Raw genomic sequence first — 16,826 nt, 5'->3', positions numbered from 1 at the left:
ATCATCTATCACTTTCCAAAAATACTGCTCATTTCCTGTATTTCTGTAATTCTATCCCCTGGCATCAAACACTACCTTACATCTTTGTTTTCTCATCTCAGATGGATGAACTTTCTTCCCATGACAATGGCACATTCTATAACCCAGCCCCTGAGTTCAACTGCTGTTGAATCTCTCTAGCTTGGCTATAGTACAAGACTGGTTTGAAAGAGTGAGTCATTCAAATAATTAAAAGTCTTACACATTTCTGAAGATTTTAAAATGTGTAGGAAAAGAAACAAAACCCCACTGCACCCAGAGGCAGAGAACAGCCCAGCTGCCTGACATTCTGCACCCCTTCTGCACAACTTCTACAGTGACAGCTTGCCTTCTGAGTTTGGAAGAACCCCTGTGAACCGTCTCTTGTGGGCTGTCTTCTCTTGCCAACCCTTTCCCACCTCTGCAGTCCTTGCTGTGGTGCTGAAGCTGCTGCCAATTTCCACTGGCCTGCTCTGCACCAAGCAGCAGATGCTCCATGACTCATGCAGTGCTTGCAGACACAAGTTATCCGTAACAGCACCCAAATTAACAATACCAAATGTCAGCTCTCCCATTCAAACAGGGACATGTTCATGTGTATGACCACGCTAATTTAGGAGGCAGTGTCTGCTCCCTTGGAGTGTTCAAGGCTAGGCTTGATGGGACTTGCAGCAACCTGGGATAGTGGAAGGTGACCCTGCCCATGGAAGGGGTGGGATGAGGCCCCTGCCAACCCAACCCATTCTGGGATTCCACGACAAAAATACAAAGGGAAAGTAAGAGATGCTGATTTTCACCTATCATATAAATAATTTTTATTGAATTTTGAGTGTCAGAAAGAGTCAGACATTCAGAAAAGCCAGGCAGCAACCTAGCCTAGAAAAAAGATATGGAAAAAATAATAAATATCTTTGCACTGCTAAGAGCTGAATTACACACACATACACACACACACAAAAAAAAAAAAAAAAAAAAAAAAAAAAAAAAAAAAAAAAAGAAAAGCAGCAGAGTCCAGGTCAGAGATGTGGTGTGGGTCAGACTATACTACTAGGCTTTTGAATGGAATTTTAAGTATACTCACAAGCAGAGGTTTTCCACTTCACTCCAAAGCTTTACCTGCCACTGAAACGCCCAGGAAATTTGGGGATTACACGCAAAAACCCAGCATGAAGAAGAAACGGCAGCTGGCCTTTTTCCGCGGTGACTAGGTGGAATCTGCTGCAGGACCTGCGTTTTCCACGGCAGGGCTGGACATTGGCGGGGTCCCTCCGGCTCGAACAGGGACCGCGGGACCCGCCCGCCACCTGCAGGGCACAGCCAGACACGCAGCGCAAGCACAGCGAGCTTCCTTCCTGCCCTCCTTCCTTCATCAAAAACAATTAGTGAATACTACATGACCCCTACACGCCAGCTGGTGAACAGACTACTAGGGAAGCAGCAGCTCAGGTTCTCAGGATTTCTGGATGCTGGAAGGTCGTGACCCATCATGCTGTGGCTATCTGATCAGTATAAAACCATGTTTTATTCCCTGCTACACTGTCTGCATCCAGGAGCCTTGGCAGAGACAGCCTTGGGAGAAAAGCCAAAATCAGAATCTCTGAAGCCATGAAGGGGCTTTAGAAAATCTCAGTTAAAAGGTCAGGAAAGTGATATAAAACAACAGGGGGTGGAAGGGACCTTAAACTCATCCCATTCCACCTCCTGCCATGGGCAGGGACACCTACTAGCCCAGGTTGTGCCAAGCCTCGTTCAGCCTGGCCTTGGACACTTCCAAGGATCCAGGGGCAGCCACAGTTGCTCTGAGCACCCTGTGGCAGGGCCTGCCCACCCTTGCAGGGAACAATTCCTTCCCAATATCCCATCCATCCCTGCCCTCTGGCAGTGGGAAGCCATTTCCCCTTGCCCTGTTCCTCCAGGCCCCCTCTCCATCTCTCCTGGATCCCCTTTAGGGCTCTGAGCCTCCTTTAGGAAGGGGCTCTGAGGTGTCCCTGCAGCCTTCTCTTCTTGGGGCTCAACACCCTGGTCCCAGAGCAGAGAGGCTCCAGTCCTCCTGATACAAAAAGAAATTAAAAAAAAACCCCAAAAACAAACAAACCAAAACAAAACAACCAAAAAACCCCAAGCCCCTGGAATTTAGCTGAATAAACAGGCAGAGTAAAGAAGTTAATAGAAAAGATTTATTGCTTAGAGCTGTCTTTGGCTCTGTGCAGGACTAGCAGGAGGTTCCCCAGCTCAGTCCAGCAGCTCGTCGCTCACCAGCACAGGGAAGCGCTGGCCCCCCTCACAGAGCTGGGTGTGGATGGCCCGGAACAGCCCTGCAGAGCCCTCCAGGAATGGTCTGGGCTCCAGGACAGGCAGCAGCTCTGCCATCATCACCTGGGCAGGAGCAAAGGACACACTGTCACCAGAGCCTGCAGCACTCCAATATTCCTTGAAATGATGCATAACAAGTGAAATCTAATCAGAGCAGTATGACTAATAACAGGCTAACCTATTGATGGATACTTCCTTTTGTCATATTTAATAAAGGCAGAGTGGTTCATTTTCTGCTCATGAACTACCTCAGCAGCCACCCAGCATTTCCAGAGCAGTGAGACAAGTGGCAGTGCTGCTGCTCTGCTGCAGGGAAGGCCCAGTACTGGGATGAGATCAGCATCCTGCAAGAAACTGAAGCTGATGTTGGTTCAGGAGCTCTGCAGCCACACAGTGAAGTGCTCACTCACCCAGGGGAAAGTTCAACCTTGCACTCAGGACTGTTCCCATCATGTCCCAGTTATGCCAGAGGTGCAAATGGCCAACTCCAGCCCAAACAGGTTACAGAGACTGCTCAAGCTCTACAACATTCCTTGGCCTGGCTGCTGCTCTGTTAAGCCTATGTTGGGATCTCAGCCCATGCTGTCAAACAATCCACTGCAGCATCAGTATCAGCTCTGGGACGGTCTGACAACTCAAGCACAGGTCACTTCAATCACTGGACAAAAGCTGGTCTTTGGTGCCCCACTCTTGAATTAATGGTCAGATAGACATTTTGCCTGGGATTTTCTTTCATTTTTCATCTGGCATGAGGTTATGAAGTCTAAGCAGCCTGCACACCAAAACCCACCCAGCCTGCTGCACAATCTGCCTGGCCAGGAGAGAAGAAAACTTCATGTGTCAGCCACCTCCCTAAAGGCTGCCAGAGCTTCAGGAGTGTTTGGACAACGCTCTCTGGCATAGGGTGGGATTCTTGGGCTGTCTGTGCAGGGCCAGGAGTTGCACTTGTGATCCTTGTGGGTCTCTTCCAACTCAAGTTATTCTGTGATTCCATCATTGTTCCCTGGTGGATATAGAGGAAGACCCAAACAGAACAGAGTACAGGGTATCTGCAGGAAGCTCCCTCTCCTCTTCTACACAAGTCTCTGTGCAAGGACAGGGGAGCAGCATACAGCTGCTCATCTCTAGAAGTTTCTTTCTACAGACACAGAAGCTACCTAGGGGAAAGTTGGCACATGAAGGAGTGCTGCACTGCTCCACTTCCTTCCACCTGCTCTGCGCCCGATACCTAAGAAACAGATCTTCACCATCAAAGACAGGCTAAGAGCTACCAAGAATTTCTATGATACTTGGCATTTCTCCATGGAAAGGCAGTGGACAGGCTTGGCCCAGAAATTGGTACATCCTTTTCTGGGGTATTTATTTTGTTCCATGTCTACTCACTTCACCTATCCCAAGAATTTGACTTATCCTGCACGCTCTGCACAGAGCTGCTTCAGACTCTCAGGGCTCATCTGGCACAAAGCACCTATTTGGGTACATGTGCAGAAGAAACTGAGTCAGCCAACAGAGCAGCAGGTATCAGGCTTTGCTCACCACTTCATTTTGGATGGATTAAAAAAACCCCAAACCCTTCATAATCCATAATTCAGGATTATAATGCTGAAATCCCATTTGAAGTCAGGTAGCAATCTGTCTTCAGCCACAGGGGTGAAGACAGTTATTAATAATGCCTCTCTGGCTTACAAAAAATTACTTTTCCAAAGCCTCTATCATTCAGGCCAACGGTAAAGAATAGGTCAAAGGAGAAGATCTGATTTCACAGATCTTCTCTGCCCTTTGCTGCTGGCTGAGAACAAGAAGTAATCCCTGTATGGCAAACTCTCTGCTCAGGCTACTGAATAAGCTGACACCTCCTAACCTGTTCTTACAGTCTCAGAATGGTAAAAACAAAAGTAGCAGCACAGTGGTTAGAGATTTAAAAGGGCAGCAACAGAGAACAGAGGAGTTCACCAGCTGGAAGTTACACAGGAGGGAACAAGGGAGTGGGTGCCGTAATAGACCTATAAAGTCCTGACAAGAGGGGCATTACCAACAACATCCTCCACTGCCAAATTCTTTCAGAACAGATAAATAAAATATTTTCAGGAGAGGGTCAGGCATGTAATGGCCTCTGCTCTGGCCCTAACAACAACAACAAAAAGTCCCATTCACCAACAAAGAGAACAAGGCATAAACACAGAAACATCACTGGGGGAACTTGCTATGCTGCTGCTGCCCATCAACACCTTGTACAGCAGCTGCTGCCCCACAATTGTCCTCTTCTTTCCCTTTTTGCTCCGGGAGCACTGACACTTCTCTAGACCCACCTTTTGTAAGGCAATCTCTTGGTGCAGCATTGACACTTGCAGCTTCAAGGCAAACAGGTCCCTCAGCTCCTGGAGACTGGAGTAACAGAGGAGAGGCACAGCCAGCATGTCTGCACTGTCACATGTCTGTCCTCTGGCAGGGACACAGGCTGGAGAGCAACTACCCATATCTCCAGTGCAGTCTGGGTACAGCCTCAGCTGGGACTCCAGAGCTGCCAGGGTACAAGAAGAGGCAGGAGGCAAAAACATACAAGTTAAATCTGTACTTGCAGACTTTATGATCTACTTACTATTCCCAGAAACTAATGACTAAAGACACTATATTAATCAGGGTAAGCTCCTCACACATGGCACAATCAGAACACCCTAAGCTATGGTCTGCATTGTCCCCTCCCCAGCCCTCTTGAACTGCAGCTGCAGTTCAAAGCTCCAAGTCTCTCCTGAACACAGAGGGGTGGCACACAGGTACCACAGATTTGTTTGCCATCAGAGAATTAAGTGCTCCATTACCATAAAGACAATCAGGAGAAAAATGACCTTGGTCCAGTGTCCTACACACTGAACTTGGCAAAGGCCAGGTTCAACCCTGACCACAAACACAGGGACTGTCTCACCTGTTCGCAGCAGCTGTAGCTTCTGCAGGCACTGGCACACTGCGGTTTGCAAACCCTCCAAGGTCAGAAGGCTTTCATACTCTCCTTGCAAAGTGGGATGGTCTACAAGAGAAGCAGAGAAAAGGTGTGAGCACCTTCCTCCCCAAATGGCTTCCAGAGTGGCCTTGGGTTCACCAGCCTTCATTTCAGGCAGAGAATGTTCCCATCCCTCATGTCCAGCACACACCAAGAACTCAAAAGCACATGGAACTGAAGCCCAAATCATCCTTATTCCACCTTCTGCCCTCCCACTGCCTTTTCTTCCTCCTTACCTGCAGGCTCAGCTTCCACATACTGCCTCAGATAGGAGGGGACATCCTGGAGGCCCCTTAGTTCCTCCTCTATCTCTGCCGGACTGGGGGTCAGCTTTGTGGAGCAAAACTCAAGCAGCAGTTTAAGGAAAGTTCCACAGCACCAGCTCTGTGCAGTATCCCGAGCCCCAAGCCAGGCCAGAAGGCTGGGAAGTGCACCTTCCACTGCAGGGGGAAGGTGAGGACAGCAACAGCTTTGTAGGGCATGCTTGCCTTGTGGCCACATTTGGCTGGATCAGAAGTTTTAAAAATGCTCAACAGCTGTAGTGTGAAAAAACCCACTGCCTAGAGACCCAACTGGAACTGCTGTTATCTGAGGCATAACTCTCTCCAGCTGGGAGCTCACTGCAATTGCGCCCTGTACCTGCTAGGAAAGGATACAGTTGTCTGGATCCTCTCCATAAAACGGGTCCTTGCAGCTGCTGCATCTGCACTTGTTGGGCACAGACGACATCTCTCCCATGCCCTGAAATTCCAAAGGGGCAGGAGGTGGAAGTTACACTCCTTTGTACCAGACAGTGCTCACGCTGAGCTGTGACACAGCAGTGTGGCATATCAGTGCTTTAATTACAAGTGTCTCCCTCCCTTCTCTCTCTCACAGGTTATTTACCAGCCATTCCCAATTCATTCCTACAACTGCTATCAGATCAATAAGGACACCCTGCAGAAAGCATCAGACATTGCAGAACACCTCTTACTCTCTCCTCTTGTTTTGAGAGGAAGGGTCAGAAGACAGACAGCACATTTCCATAAGCAGAGTGTGAACTTACAGCACATCCCTTGTTCTGTTGTATTGTCCTGCCTGTGTTTATACCCTATAGGAAACAAAAAATCTTCCCTTCGTTTCTTAGGAGTAAGTCATTTGCATTTCTGTACATTTACTCTATTAGTATAGGTGTATAAAAAAAAAAGAACAGAGAGGACAAACTCTCACCCCAACTACTTCATATTCCAAATTTCCTCAAGATTCCTCTTTAATAATGTTTTTGAGGGCAGAAAAAAGCAGTGTTTGGCAAGCAGAATGACAGCAGCATGTCAGGGATGCAAGACAGAGGTTTAAGGACAGTATCATGAGGAAGCTGGCCTGGACTTCACACCAGAGTCCACCAATTGATAAAGCACTGTACAAATAACAGCACTACCAGAGAGATGCATTTCACTCACAGAGCTCAACACCCTCATGGATGCACAGTCCCCATAATATCCTTTTCTTAAGGACTGTCTCCCAAAACCTGCCACAGTAAGTGAGAGCCATCAGGAGGAAGCTTAAAATAGTTCTGCAGTGCCTGACTTGAGCGTGCATGTGTCTTCTCTCTAGCCTAATGGGTCTTTTACATCATGTTAGAATCTGCAGATTTCAGAAATACATTATGCAAAGAAGTGGCAAGGTTAATGGAACAGGAAAGAACAGAAGTTCCCAGGCAAGATGCAAATCCTCTACAAGGGATCTTTAGTGCAAAGGTTATTCTCAATCTGTTACTGAGTTGAAAGCAATAGTGAGAAGTATAAAATTACCCCAAAGTGATTAGAATGCTGAAAGGCTCAATTTAGAAGTGAAAATTAAGGGTATAGTCTTTATAACTCACAGAAGGGCAACTAACAAACTGTTCCCTAATAAATGACAGTTTCCAAGAGCAGGAGGAATTCTTGAGGGCAGCACAAGGGGCTACAGTTAGATTTAAGAAAGGGTTTATGCTTAATATCTGAACAAAGCACATAATGAGCTGAATTATGGCAAGATTTATCAAAGGAAATGTGGGAAACCTTTCCAGAAGACTGGAGAATGGACTAGAGCATGCAAACCCCAACCACCTGCACCATCTCTGCAGTAACACTGTAGCTGGCTCTGTGTAAGAATTCAGCAGCACAAACCAGCCTCAAACACACACAGTTGTGGTGCTTCCAGGCTGCAAAGGCAGGGCAGGGATGGTTTGAGAAACTCTCATTGGGTAGTGTATCCACACACTCATCCCAGGGGGTATCCTGCCTTCAACAGGTGTATGGCACCAGCAGAGACCCATCATTAAAGCATTCCAGGAACTTCACGACTCAGTGATTAATACTAATTAGCACTCAGAAAACAAAAGTGGCACTAGTGGCTACCATAACAGGAGAACACATGCTCAGCAGCAGCCTTGCAGTATGGGAGCTTTTCCTGCTCCCAGGTCAGGCCCCATGCCCTGTGGGATCACTGCCTCCTGGGGCACACAGAACAGCCACACCTGACCAAACTCACAGCCCTGAAGCTGAGGGTAGTTCTGGACTGAACTGGTCAGACTGGTCTTACCTGGAGTTCCTGGAATAGGCTTTCCTGTAGAGAAGGGGGAGCTTCAGCTGGCATCTGTAAAACAGCAGAAGGATCAATCCTGGCAGCTGGAAAGCAATTGTCTTCCAAAGGGAGAATGCTGTTTCGTCAACATCTGAAATTAATTTAGCTGCAATGGGAGATGTCAGCAGCTCTGGAGATTGGATCCACCACTGTCTTCAGACTGTCTTTAAAGAAGGAAGATTAGGTTGCTCATTTTACTCCACAGGCATCATGGAGCTGAGCTGGGAGAGCTCCTGCATCCTGCCACCAATCAGAGGTTCATCCAGGGTGAGCAGCTGGGAGCAGAGCCATGGTACAGCAGAGTACAGACATGGAAACAACACCTTCAGGGAAGCTACTCTGCCATACCCTGTTACCCTACCTGAGCAGGACAAGGCAGCCTTGCTTAGCACCATATCACACTCAGAGAAATAGGAAACAGATATTCCAACTTTCACTGAGAATATGATTCTTAACCCTGAAGCAGAAAAATCCCTAAATTGTTATTACAAAAAACACGAGGGTTGGCAGATGTCAGTCACATGCAGACTAGGAATGCAAGGCCACAGCCAGGAATTTAAGTAAATGTTTGAATCCAGACCAGTGTTCCCACAGCAACTGTCACTAAAGTGTCCTGGGGCCCTTCCAATAGCAGTGAAGAGAGATAATTTCCTCCCTGCACAAACACAAAAGTTAGGTTGCAGCAGCTGAGAGAAATATTCCTCAAAACTTTCCAGGGACATCAGATTGAGCTTCAATATTTTTTTAAAGCAAAAGAGGAAAGAAATTACTTAAGACATGAATGCAAAGCTAATCCTCCAAGTATTATTTTGCCACTTTTACACAGAGAACCTCAGTAACATTCCCTTTATAATCCTTCCTGCACCAAACCCTTGAAACAACTGCACTCTAGTCGGTCCTGATTTGTACAGTTACACGGGCAGTATGTTACAGGTTAACAGGGACAGTATTAAATCCAGATGCCATCACTGCAAACAGCACCAGGCACATGCTTTAGAGAGAGAAAATTCATGCATTATGTATTATCACTGTGTAAAAAACAGGATAAATAAAAAAAAATCAATATGCTATAATAGAGTACACTCAGAGGAAAGCTAAGGCTCAAGAAAGCTCTACAGAGACAACTTTCCAAAACACGCACAAGGGACTATGAAACATCAAAAGTCTTAATTGAAAGGCTTTCAAAGTCCCAGCCATCCAAGAATAAGCCCTTAAAATGAAAACACTTACTCAACCACAATAAAGACTTTTAAACCGTATAGGATCCTTCCTCTTGAGAGGGATGTGAGGAGGATGAAGCCAGGCTGAGAACCCCAGAGCAGCCACAGCCAGCAGGATCTGTACACATGCCTGTGAGTGTGGAGCAGAACAGGAGAAGTGCCCATCTCCCACACTTACCCCTTTTCCTGCAGGGTGCCTGTCCCTGGTGAGGTTCTCCTTCCCCATGCACCTGCAGTGTCCTCCTTTTCAATGGACTCTCCCAGGAAGCTACAACTTTTCTTCCCTGCATCAAGTAACTGCTTGCCAACAGCTATGGAATTCTTTCCTGCAGCTGAATCCCCTCCAGAAAAGCTTTGCTGCTCATTTGGGGCAGATTCAGACAAACCAGGTGTCTCCTGGGGTTCAGCTGCAGCACAGGCACCAGCTGCTGTCCTGTGACTCCTTCCTTGTTTGGAAGTAATTTCTTTCCAGGAAGTCTTCCCAGCTGTCCTGGGGCCTTGAGAAACACATCTGGCTGGGACTTTCCTTTGCAGTTTCTTCACATCTGGGTCAGTCCTGTAAGGGGCTCTTAACTGGTATGGAAAGGGCTTTTTGCTTCCAGCTCTCACCTTCCTGCACTCAGGAACATCCTTAACAGGTACAAGCATCTGCTGCTCTTCAGCTTTCTTGGGAGCATGTGCCTCACCTGCCCATTTCTGTCCTGCAGCTCCCTGAGCCTCTAACGGAGTTTTCAAGATGCTTTTCCTGACTTTCAGTGCCTTCTCTAAGGCCCTGTTCAGCAGTTCCAGCTCCTCTAGTTCCTTGGGTGAAGGCCTGTCTTCTGCAAGAAGAGAAAACATGTCAGAAGGCTTAAACCTGCATGTTCCCCATTTGACTCTTCACTAACTTGCTCTTCCAGGCCCAGAAATAAACGAAACCTAACAAATGGTGCAAGGGGTATTTTTTTAGCTGTGGGAACAGCCACTGCACAGAGGATGCAAGCAGGATTGCCAGAAGCTTTGAAGACCCAGGATGGATGTGCGCCACAGGAGGACAGCTCTCCTGAGTCAACCTCAACAAGTGACATTCCCACACCTGGGTTAGGCCCACAGTCACTTTATTGCCGGCCTTGGCTAACGAGGCACGACTCCAAGCTAACCCCAAGGAGGAGAGGGGGAGGAAAAAGGCAGAGGGAGTATTTAGGTGGTGGATGCAGAGCACTGGAATGACTCCTAACACCACAACTGGCCCGGGCACGGTGTGACAGGAGGCAGCGGCGCGGGGGAAGCGCTTACCATGTTCAGTGCTGGAGCCTGTCTGTGGATGTGGCTCCTCCCCTTCTTCATCGTCCCTGGAGGGAACAAAGAGCGACGGGACCGGCGTTGCTGCACCGGGACGGGATCTGCACCCCCGGCCCGCGGGGCCTCGGACACTGTTGCGGGACCAGCGCCCCGGCCTCCCTCCTCCCTCCGGGCCGCCCGGGAATGGAGGGAACCAGGAGGGGGTGCGAGGCAGGTCACCACACACCCGGGTCCGCACTCACCAGCGCCACAGGAGCGCCCGGCTCCGCGCCGCCCGCCGCTCCAGCTTCCGCCGCCGCTCCGCGCCCTCGTCCAGCGCCGCCCTCAGCGCCGCCGCCGCCCTGCAAGGCCCAGCGCGGTCAGCGCTCCGCGGGACCCGGCCCGGCCCGGCGGGGCCCTGGCCCCCTGCCCCTCTGCCCCTCACCTTCGGCCGCGGCCCGCAGGTAGCATCGGCCCGGCCGCTCCCCGCCGCTGCTCCCGCCGGCCCCACGATCGCTACCGCCCTGCCAGGACCTGAGGACGGGGCGTGTCCCGCGCAGCGCAGGCGGGAGCGGCCCCGGCCTGAGGGGTTCCGGGTGGCGTGGGGGTCCTGCTCCACCGCAGCCCGGAGGGTGCTGGCCAGGAGGTCCCTGTGCCGGCTGTGCCTGCCCGGCGCGGGCGGGACAGTGCCGGGGATTCCTCGCTGGGCCTGGGGAAGCCGCTTTTCCTCCGCTGCCTGCGGCGCTTCCCTCTCGCTGCCCCGTCTGAGGGGGCTCGGGCACCGCGGGCCCGTCCCACAGCCCGAGACACCCGGCCTCTCCTGGGGCGAGGACACCAAGGGGATTTATTCCCCTCAGCCTTGGCAGTGGAGAGCCCCACAGAACACAGAGCCCCGCCCGCAGCAGGAGGTGGAAGCGGGACCGCCCGGGCCGGTGCCAGCCCGGTTCCCCTGACGGAACCACCTTCAGCCCAGCCGACACAGCGCACGGCGAGCTGCTGCTACCGTCTGCATGGTCTGCATCAGCGTAAAAGAGAATTTGCGGGGGCTTTTTGATGGAGAGGGGAATCTACCTTGCCCTGCGACTGTGGGAGCTGCCGGGTTGGTACCGCGGACTCCGAGTGCTGCTGGATCCCGTCAGAATCAGCTCTTCCTGCGGAGCAGTGCAGTTCTCCAGAAGAGCCCATAGCTGGCACTCGGCACTGTCTGTTCAGGCAACTGAGGAGCAGAAATACAGTCCTCCCTCTTGCACAGCAATGAAAGTTAACAAAAAGTTAGAAAGTAGGAAGGAAGCGGTTCTTTGCCTTCAATGGCTGAATCTTGAGGTTGAGATGCGTGTGATTCTCTGCAGCCGTGTGACCACAGACTTTAGCAGAGAAGTTGAGAATTCCAGGTGATTCATTGAGACAGGACTTTAAAACCCCTTATAAAACATTACAAAGTATCAGAAAAATCATCACACATCGTGAGTTTCCGCATTCATGAACTCAACATTCTTCCAATTGTAATTTGCATTTTTGGTGCAAAAGAATGATTCTCTCTCTGTGGACTTTGCAACCAAATCAGGCAAACAGCCTGGCCCCTTCCTGCCCTGAATCTTGTGAAGAAGTGTGAGTTCACTGTCAGAACACTGTGAACAGTTACGCTTCTGAGGCATGAGCCAAGGTAGAGCCCAGCCAGATATCCCTGGGTTCAGCAGGGCTGACAGGAATGTCAGACACTCAGAAAATAGTTTAATCAACCAAGTCACCAGCTGCAATGCTGTGAGACCCTGACAAGCACAGCAGCAGGACAAGAAAAGCTCATTTTCAGACAGCTGCTTCTCTATAGTAATGAAATATCCTGAATCAGAAGGGACACACAAGGACCATGAGTCCAACTCTTGGTCCTGTACAGACACCCCAACAATCCCACCCTGTGCATCCCTGGCAGCACTGCCCAAACACTCCTGGAGCTCTGGCAGCCTCGGGGCTGTGCCCATTCCCTGGGGAGCCTGGGCAGTGCCCAGTTCCCTCAGGTCCTGTCCCTGTGACAGAGAGCAGAGATCAGAGCTGGGCCTTGGGATGAAGCTGCAGTCCCCAGTGAGATCCGCCCTCAGTCTCCTCCAAGCTGAACAAACCAAATGCCCTCAGCCACTCCTCACACAGCTCTAGTTCCCTTGAGACCCTTCATCATCCTCATGTCCCTCCTTTGTGCTCCGTTAAGTTTAGATCCTTCTGATATTGTGGTGCCCAAAATTGTGCCCTGGGTAGGTAGATTCCTGCACGCTGAGACTGGCCAGGAGATGGAGCCCTGGACTCCTGGAGCCTCTAGCATCACCTGCTGTCCCAGGGGGAGCGCAGCCTGGGCTGTGAGAGTGACACCTCTCCTCAAACACCTGCATGCTATTGGCATTTAAGTATTAAAAACAACTAGAAAAGAGAGCAGGCTGCTGTAATCTGGCAAAGTCACCTGAGGCATGAAGCTTGCGGGAGCAGCACTTCTGATATGGCTACCCTTTGCATCAAGTCTCTGTGGTTTGGCAGTGCTAAAAATGATCCCCAAAACCCAAGGATCTCTTTGTACAGGAGATGAATCAAATGTATGCCCCTCCCGAGCCTCTGGCTTTGCACAGGCAGTAGAATTCCCCCAACAGACAGGAAAGCTTTAATGCAGGCACTTTGCTGTTAAGCTGCACCTTGCTGGGAAGAAGGACAGATGACTATCTGCATGTTGGTTTAAATTTTAGGTGAGGCAAGGGCTGCTGCTATCACAAACTCAGCAGGGGCAGTGTGGTGGTGAAGGCAGGGCTTTACCTTGCCTCTTCCAGCTGCAGCGAGCACTGTTTAAACCATGGGTGAAACCACAGCAGAGACGTTGGGGTAATTGGCAGGTGGAGAGCAGAAACTTCCTGACAGAGATAAAACCACTCCTCTGCTGATGCTTGGGGCTCTCAAACGTGCTGACACTGGACATCACAGCCCAGCTGTTCCCACTTTTCTCTCCTACTCCCCTCAGCACCTCCATGATGGATTCCTGCTGCCTCGCCTTCTGAAGAGCCTTGCAATATGGCAGCTGCTGGGTAAATCAGTTCCTGCCTTCTCTTCTGGGTAGTTGAGTTTCCTGTGGATCATCTGACAAAGCCAGTTGAGGAAAAAGTCCCAGGTGTGTTTTCACTGATAGCAGCTTGTGCTGGAATGGGTAAATGCACTGAAGAGCTGTATTCTGTTCATGTAGCAACAGGCCCTGCACCAGTACAGACCTCATGTGGCACAGCTGGCATAGGAGACATTTGTGCCTGGGCCTGGACTTTAAGCTAACAGAGTCTGAACTGTGTTTCTGCCTCATGACATTGCTTGCTGGGAAAATGCTGGGTACCTCAATATGGCACACATGCTAAGTAACATTTCAACTAGTGCAAAGGTTTAGTTACAAGAGACACGTTAAAATACTTGCGTGATGGGGCTGCTGCTGGTACACAGCTCTGGCACCAGTTATTTTTGGGCCTGAAGTCATGAGAATCTTACACAGGTGAGATGCAATGGAAGCTACACTGTCAGCACTCATTCATTGTTCAGACTGACAGGTACCAGATGATATTCCACAATCCATAATTCTATTTTCCTGAGAGCCCAACTCTCAAATACCAGTCAGCTAATAAAAATAACTGTCCAGGCATTGGGATCTCCTGCTGAGTGCCTAAAGCTCTTGGAAAGCCTGTGCTGTTTTGAAAGGAAAACCAGTGAGAGACTCCAAGTCAGAAATACAATTTAATAGGACAAAAGAGAAAAAATAAAATACAAGCAATAGTACAAAAGAAAACCACTGACAGAGTCAGAATACAACCTGACACCCTTCTAGTTAGGGTGGTGCTAGCAGTCCAGATGAAGCGGTCTTTTTGAAGTAGTGATCCTAGCTCTTAACCTCAGGAATCCAGTGGAAAAAGGCTGCTTTGGTGGTCCAAAGATCAGTTTTTATCAAGGTAGGAAATGTTTGGCTCCTCTCCCTGGGTGGAGCATCTCACAATGGGATGATGTAATTTTATCAGGCATAGAGTGGGACTCAATGGGCCATTAAGAGAAGATATCTTCCTTTGTGGAAGGATGGGTCCTGGAAAAGATAAAGAGCACTGCCCCAACCTGGTGTTTAACAGCTGGCTCATTAGCAGAGGATATCTCCCACAGAGATAAGAATCACTGCCCCACCTGGTGTCAGCAGATGGCAATAGAGTACATACTTTTGGGCACGTCTTTACATTGTAACCTAGGACAAAGCCATGCCCATAACCCATCTTAGTAGGATTCCCTGGGTAAAATTCAAGTAGGTGTCACTTAGCAACAAGAAGAGAAAAAAATTAAATCAGGAGATAAACTTCATCACTAATACACCTCCCCACACTTTCTATATTATTGCTGTATTATATTATTCCATGAGCTGTGCTCCTCCTGTGTGCTGCCCGTGGGGATCAGTGCTGTTTGCTGAGCTGACACAGGAAAATCCTTCCTATGTACACGGGCATTTTGTCGCTTAACCCCAGCCTGCAACTCAGCCCCACTCACCCCTTCCCTAGTGGGATGGGGGAGAGCATTGTAAAAGGGAGAGAACTCATGTGCTGAGGTAAAGACAGTCTAACAGGGAAAGCAAAAGCCATGCAAGAAAAACAGAACAAGAAATTAATTCCCTGCTTCTCCTGGGTAGGCAGGTGTTCAACCATGGCCAGGACAGCAGGACTCTTTCCTGTTACCTGTGACAGAGTTGTACCATCCTGCTACCTCAGCAATGGGGAAAGGAAGAGGGCAAAATGCGGGCAGGAGTTTGGGATAAAAGGAGGCTGTGCCCTCTGAAACCCGGAGAGAAACAAGCCCTGGTGGACTCCCTCCCTTTGTTCGAATAAAATTGCAGGACTCCTCTGTCTCTTATGGACCCTGGCTTTTCATAGTGTGATTTTCTGTACAAGTCCAGCCATTAGCCGACCACTAAACCATGTCCCAGCTGCCACATCTACATATTTTTTTAACACCTCCTGAGCTGGTGACTCTACCACTGTCCTGTGTAGCCTATGCCAGTGCCTGACGACCCTTACGGTAAAGAAATTTTTTTCTAATATCCAAACTAAACGTCCCCTGGCAGAACCTGAGGTTGCTTCAGCTGGCTAGGTGAAAAATGCTGACAGCAGGAACACTCTCACTAGGAAATATTCTGTATCCTCACCCTCTTCCTGGATCAGCCCTGTTTGAAACAAAACATGGGGGACAAAGGAAGCAGAAACATGAAACAGATTGTCAGGAAAATTAATCCACAGACACCAGAGGTTTATGTCCAAAAAGGAGATAGAGGAGTTCTGTAACTTTATTCAAATAAAGAGAGAGGCCATGGAGCATTTCCTCTGGGGTCTTTCAGATCTTTTGAGGACTCAGCCTCCTTTTTATCCTAATTTCCTGGCTGCAAATTTCCTCTCTTTCCTCATTGGCTGAAGTACTTGAGAGGTACAGGCTTTCTGAAACACCTAATAACTAAGACCCTCTTCTAATGTATAACCCCTCTTTGTCTTATCCTTGTATCACTCAGTGAAATTCTTTATTGAATTTATGGTACTTTCCACTGTTTCTTTCATATCTCAGTATTCAATTTAATTTATCAGCAGACCTACAGTTTGTTTGTGAAGACAAATCTCATTTCATTTATCAATCAGTGGAATCCTTCCCATTGTTTCTTTTATCTCAGTATCTAGCTTTACTTACCATCAGATCCACAGGTCCCACATTCCTTTCAAGATGGAGCTACAATTTGTATCCAAGTTGGAACAGACTGCAGTTCAGGTGAGACAATCCAAAAGAAAAGGGAACTTCTTTCCAAACGTGGTCTCATTCAGAGACTCAGCTGGGAGTTTGGGCTAGGGAGCACCCAGGGCTCTGGGTTTCCCTGTTCTGTGTCACCTGGGCTCCAGCACTGCTTACTCTGCAGCTCCCTCACCAGGACACAGGAGCTGCTGGGATGAGCATTCTCCAGAGGTTCTGATTTCACTGCTGGAGCAGAGCAGGGCCGGGAGGATCCGCTGTCCCACAAGAATTCCTGCCAATGGCAGAGCGAAAGCCCCAGGCTGTGGTGCAGGTGATCCCTGGCCAGGCTGTGCAAATCCAGGCCGGCTCTCAAGAGATCCTGTCTGGCCTTCCCTGTATGGGAAGTAAGTGAGGAGCTGTGGTTTGGTGTTTCAACAGGGAGAGCTGGGCTGTGGAGTGAGACCTGGGGAGAGGGAAGGCTGTGAATCTGAGATTTGGCCAGGGTGTTTGGAAAACATCTGCAGCAATTCATCACTAGCCCCTGTGAGCACCATGTGCAGGAGCATTCTGCCTTTGCTGTGTTACTCTGCCACTGGGGTTTTTTGACATGCTGCAGTAACAAGGGAGTCTTTCCTTGTTTCTGTAGAAAATGATGC

At 49.2% G+C, this 16,826-nt stretch overlaps 1 protein-coding gene across 1 annotated transcript; it reads right to left on the bottom strand.

Annotated features, from left to right (window-relative positions):
- Nucleotides 1-2,173: 2,173 nt before the first annotated feature.
- On the bottom strand, nucleotides 2,174-11,598 carry TEDC2 (tubulin epsilon and delta complex 2). Its single transcript, XM_033074309.1, has 11 exons — nucleotides 11,485-11,598; nucleotides 10,920-11,233; nucleotides 10,677-10,775; nucleotides 10,429-10,484; nucleotides 9,332-9,974; nucleotides 7,892-7,945; nucleotides 5,986-6,070; nucleotides 5,566-5,674; nucleotides 5,255-5,356; nucleotides 4,641-4,852; nucleotides 2,174-2,394 (listed from the first exon to the last, which is right to left on the bottom strand). The coding sequence occupies exons 1-11, from the start codon at nucleotides 11,596-11,598 to the stop codon at nucleotides 2,251-2,253; spliced, it is 1,932 nt and encodes a 643-aa protein (XP_032930200.1). The 3' UTR covers nucleotides 2,174-2,250.
- Nucleotides 11,599-16,826: the final 5,228 nt, after the last annotated feature.

The sequence above is a fragment of the Catharus ustulatus genome, chromosome 16 (genome assembly GCF_009819885.2).
Source record: "Catharus ustulatus isolate bCatUst1 chromosome 16, bCatUst1.pri.v2, whole genome shotgun sequence".
Taxonomy (NCBI): Eukaryota; Metazoa; Chordata; class Aves; order Passeriformes; family Turdidae; genus Catharus; species Catharus ustulatus.
This window is presented reverse-complemented; position numbering and strand designations above follow the sequence as displayed.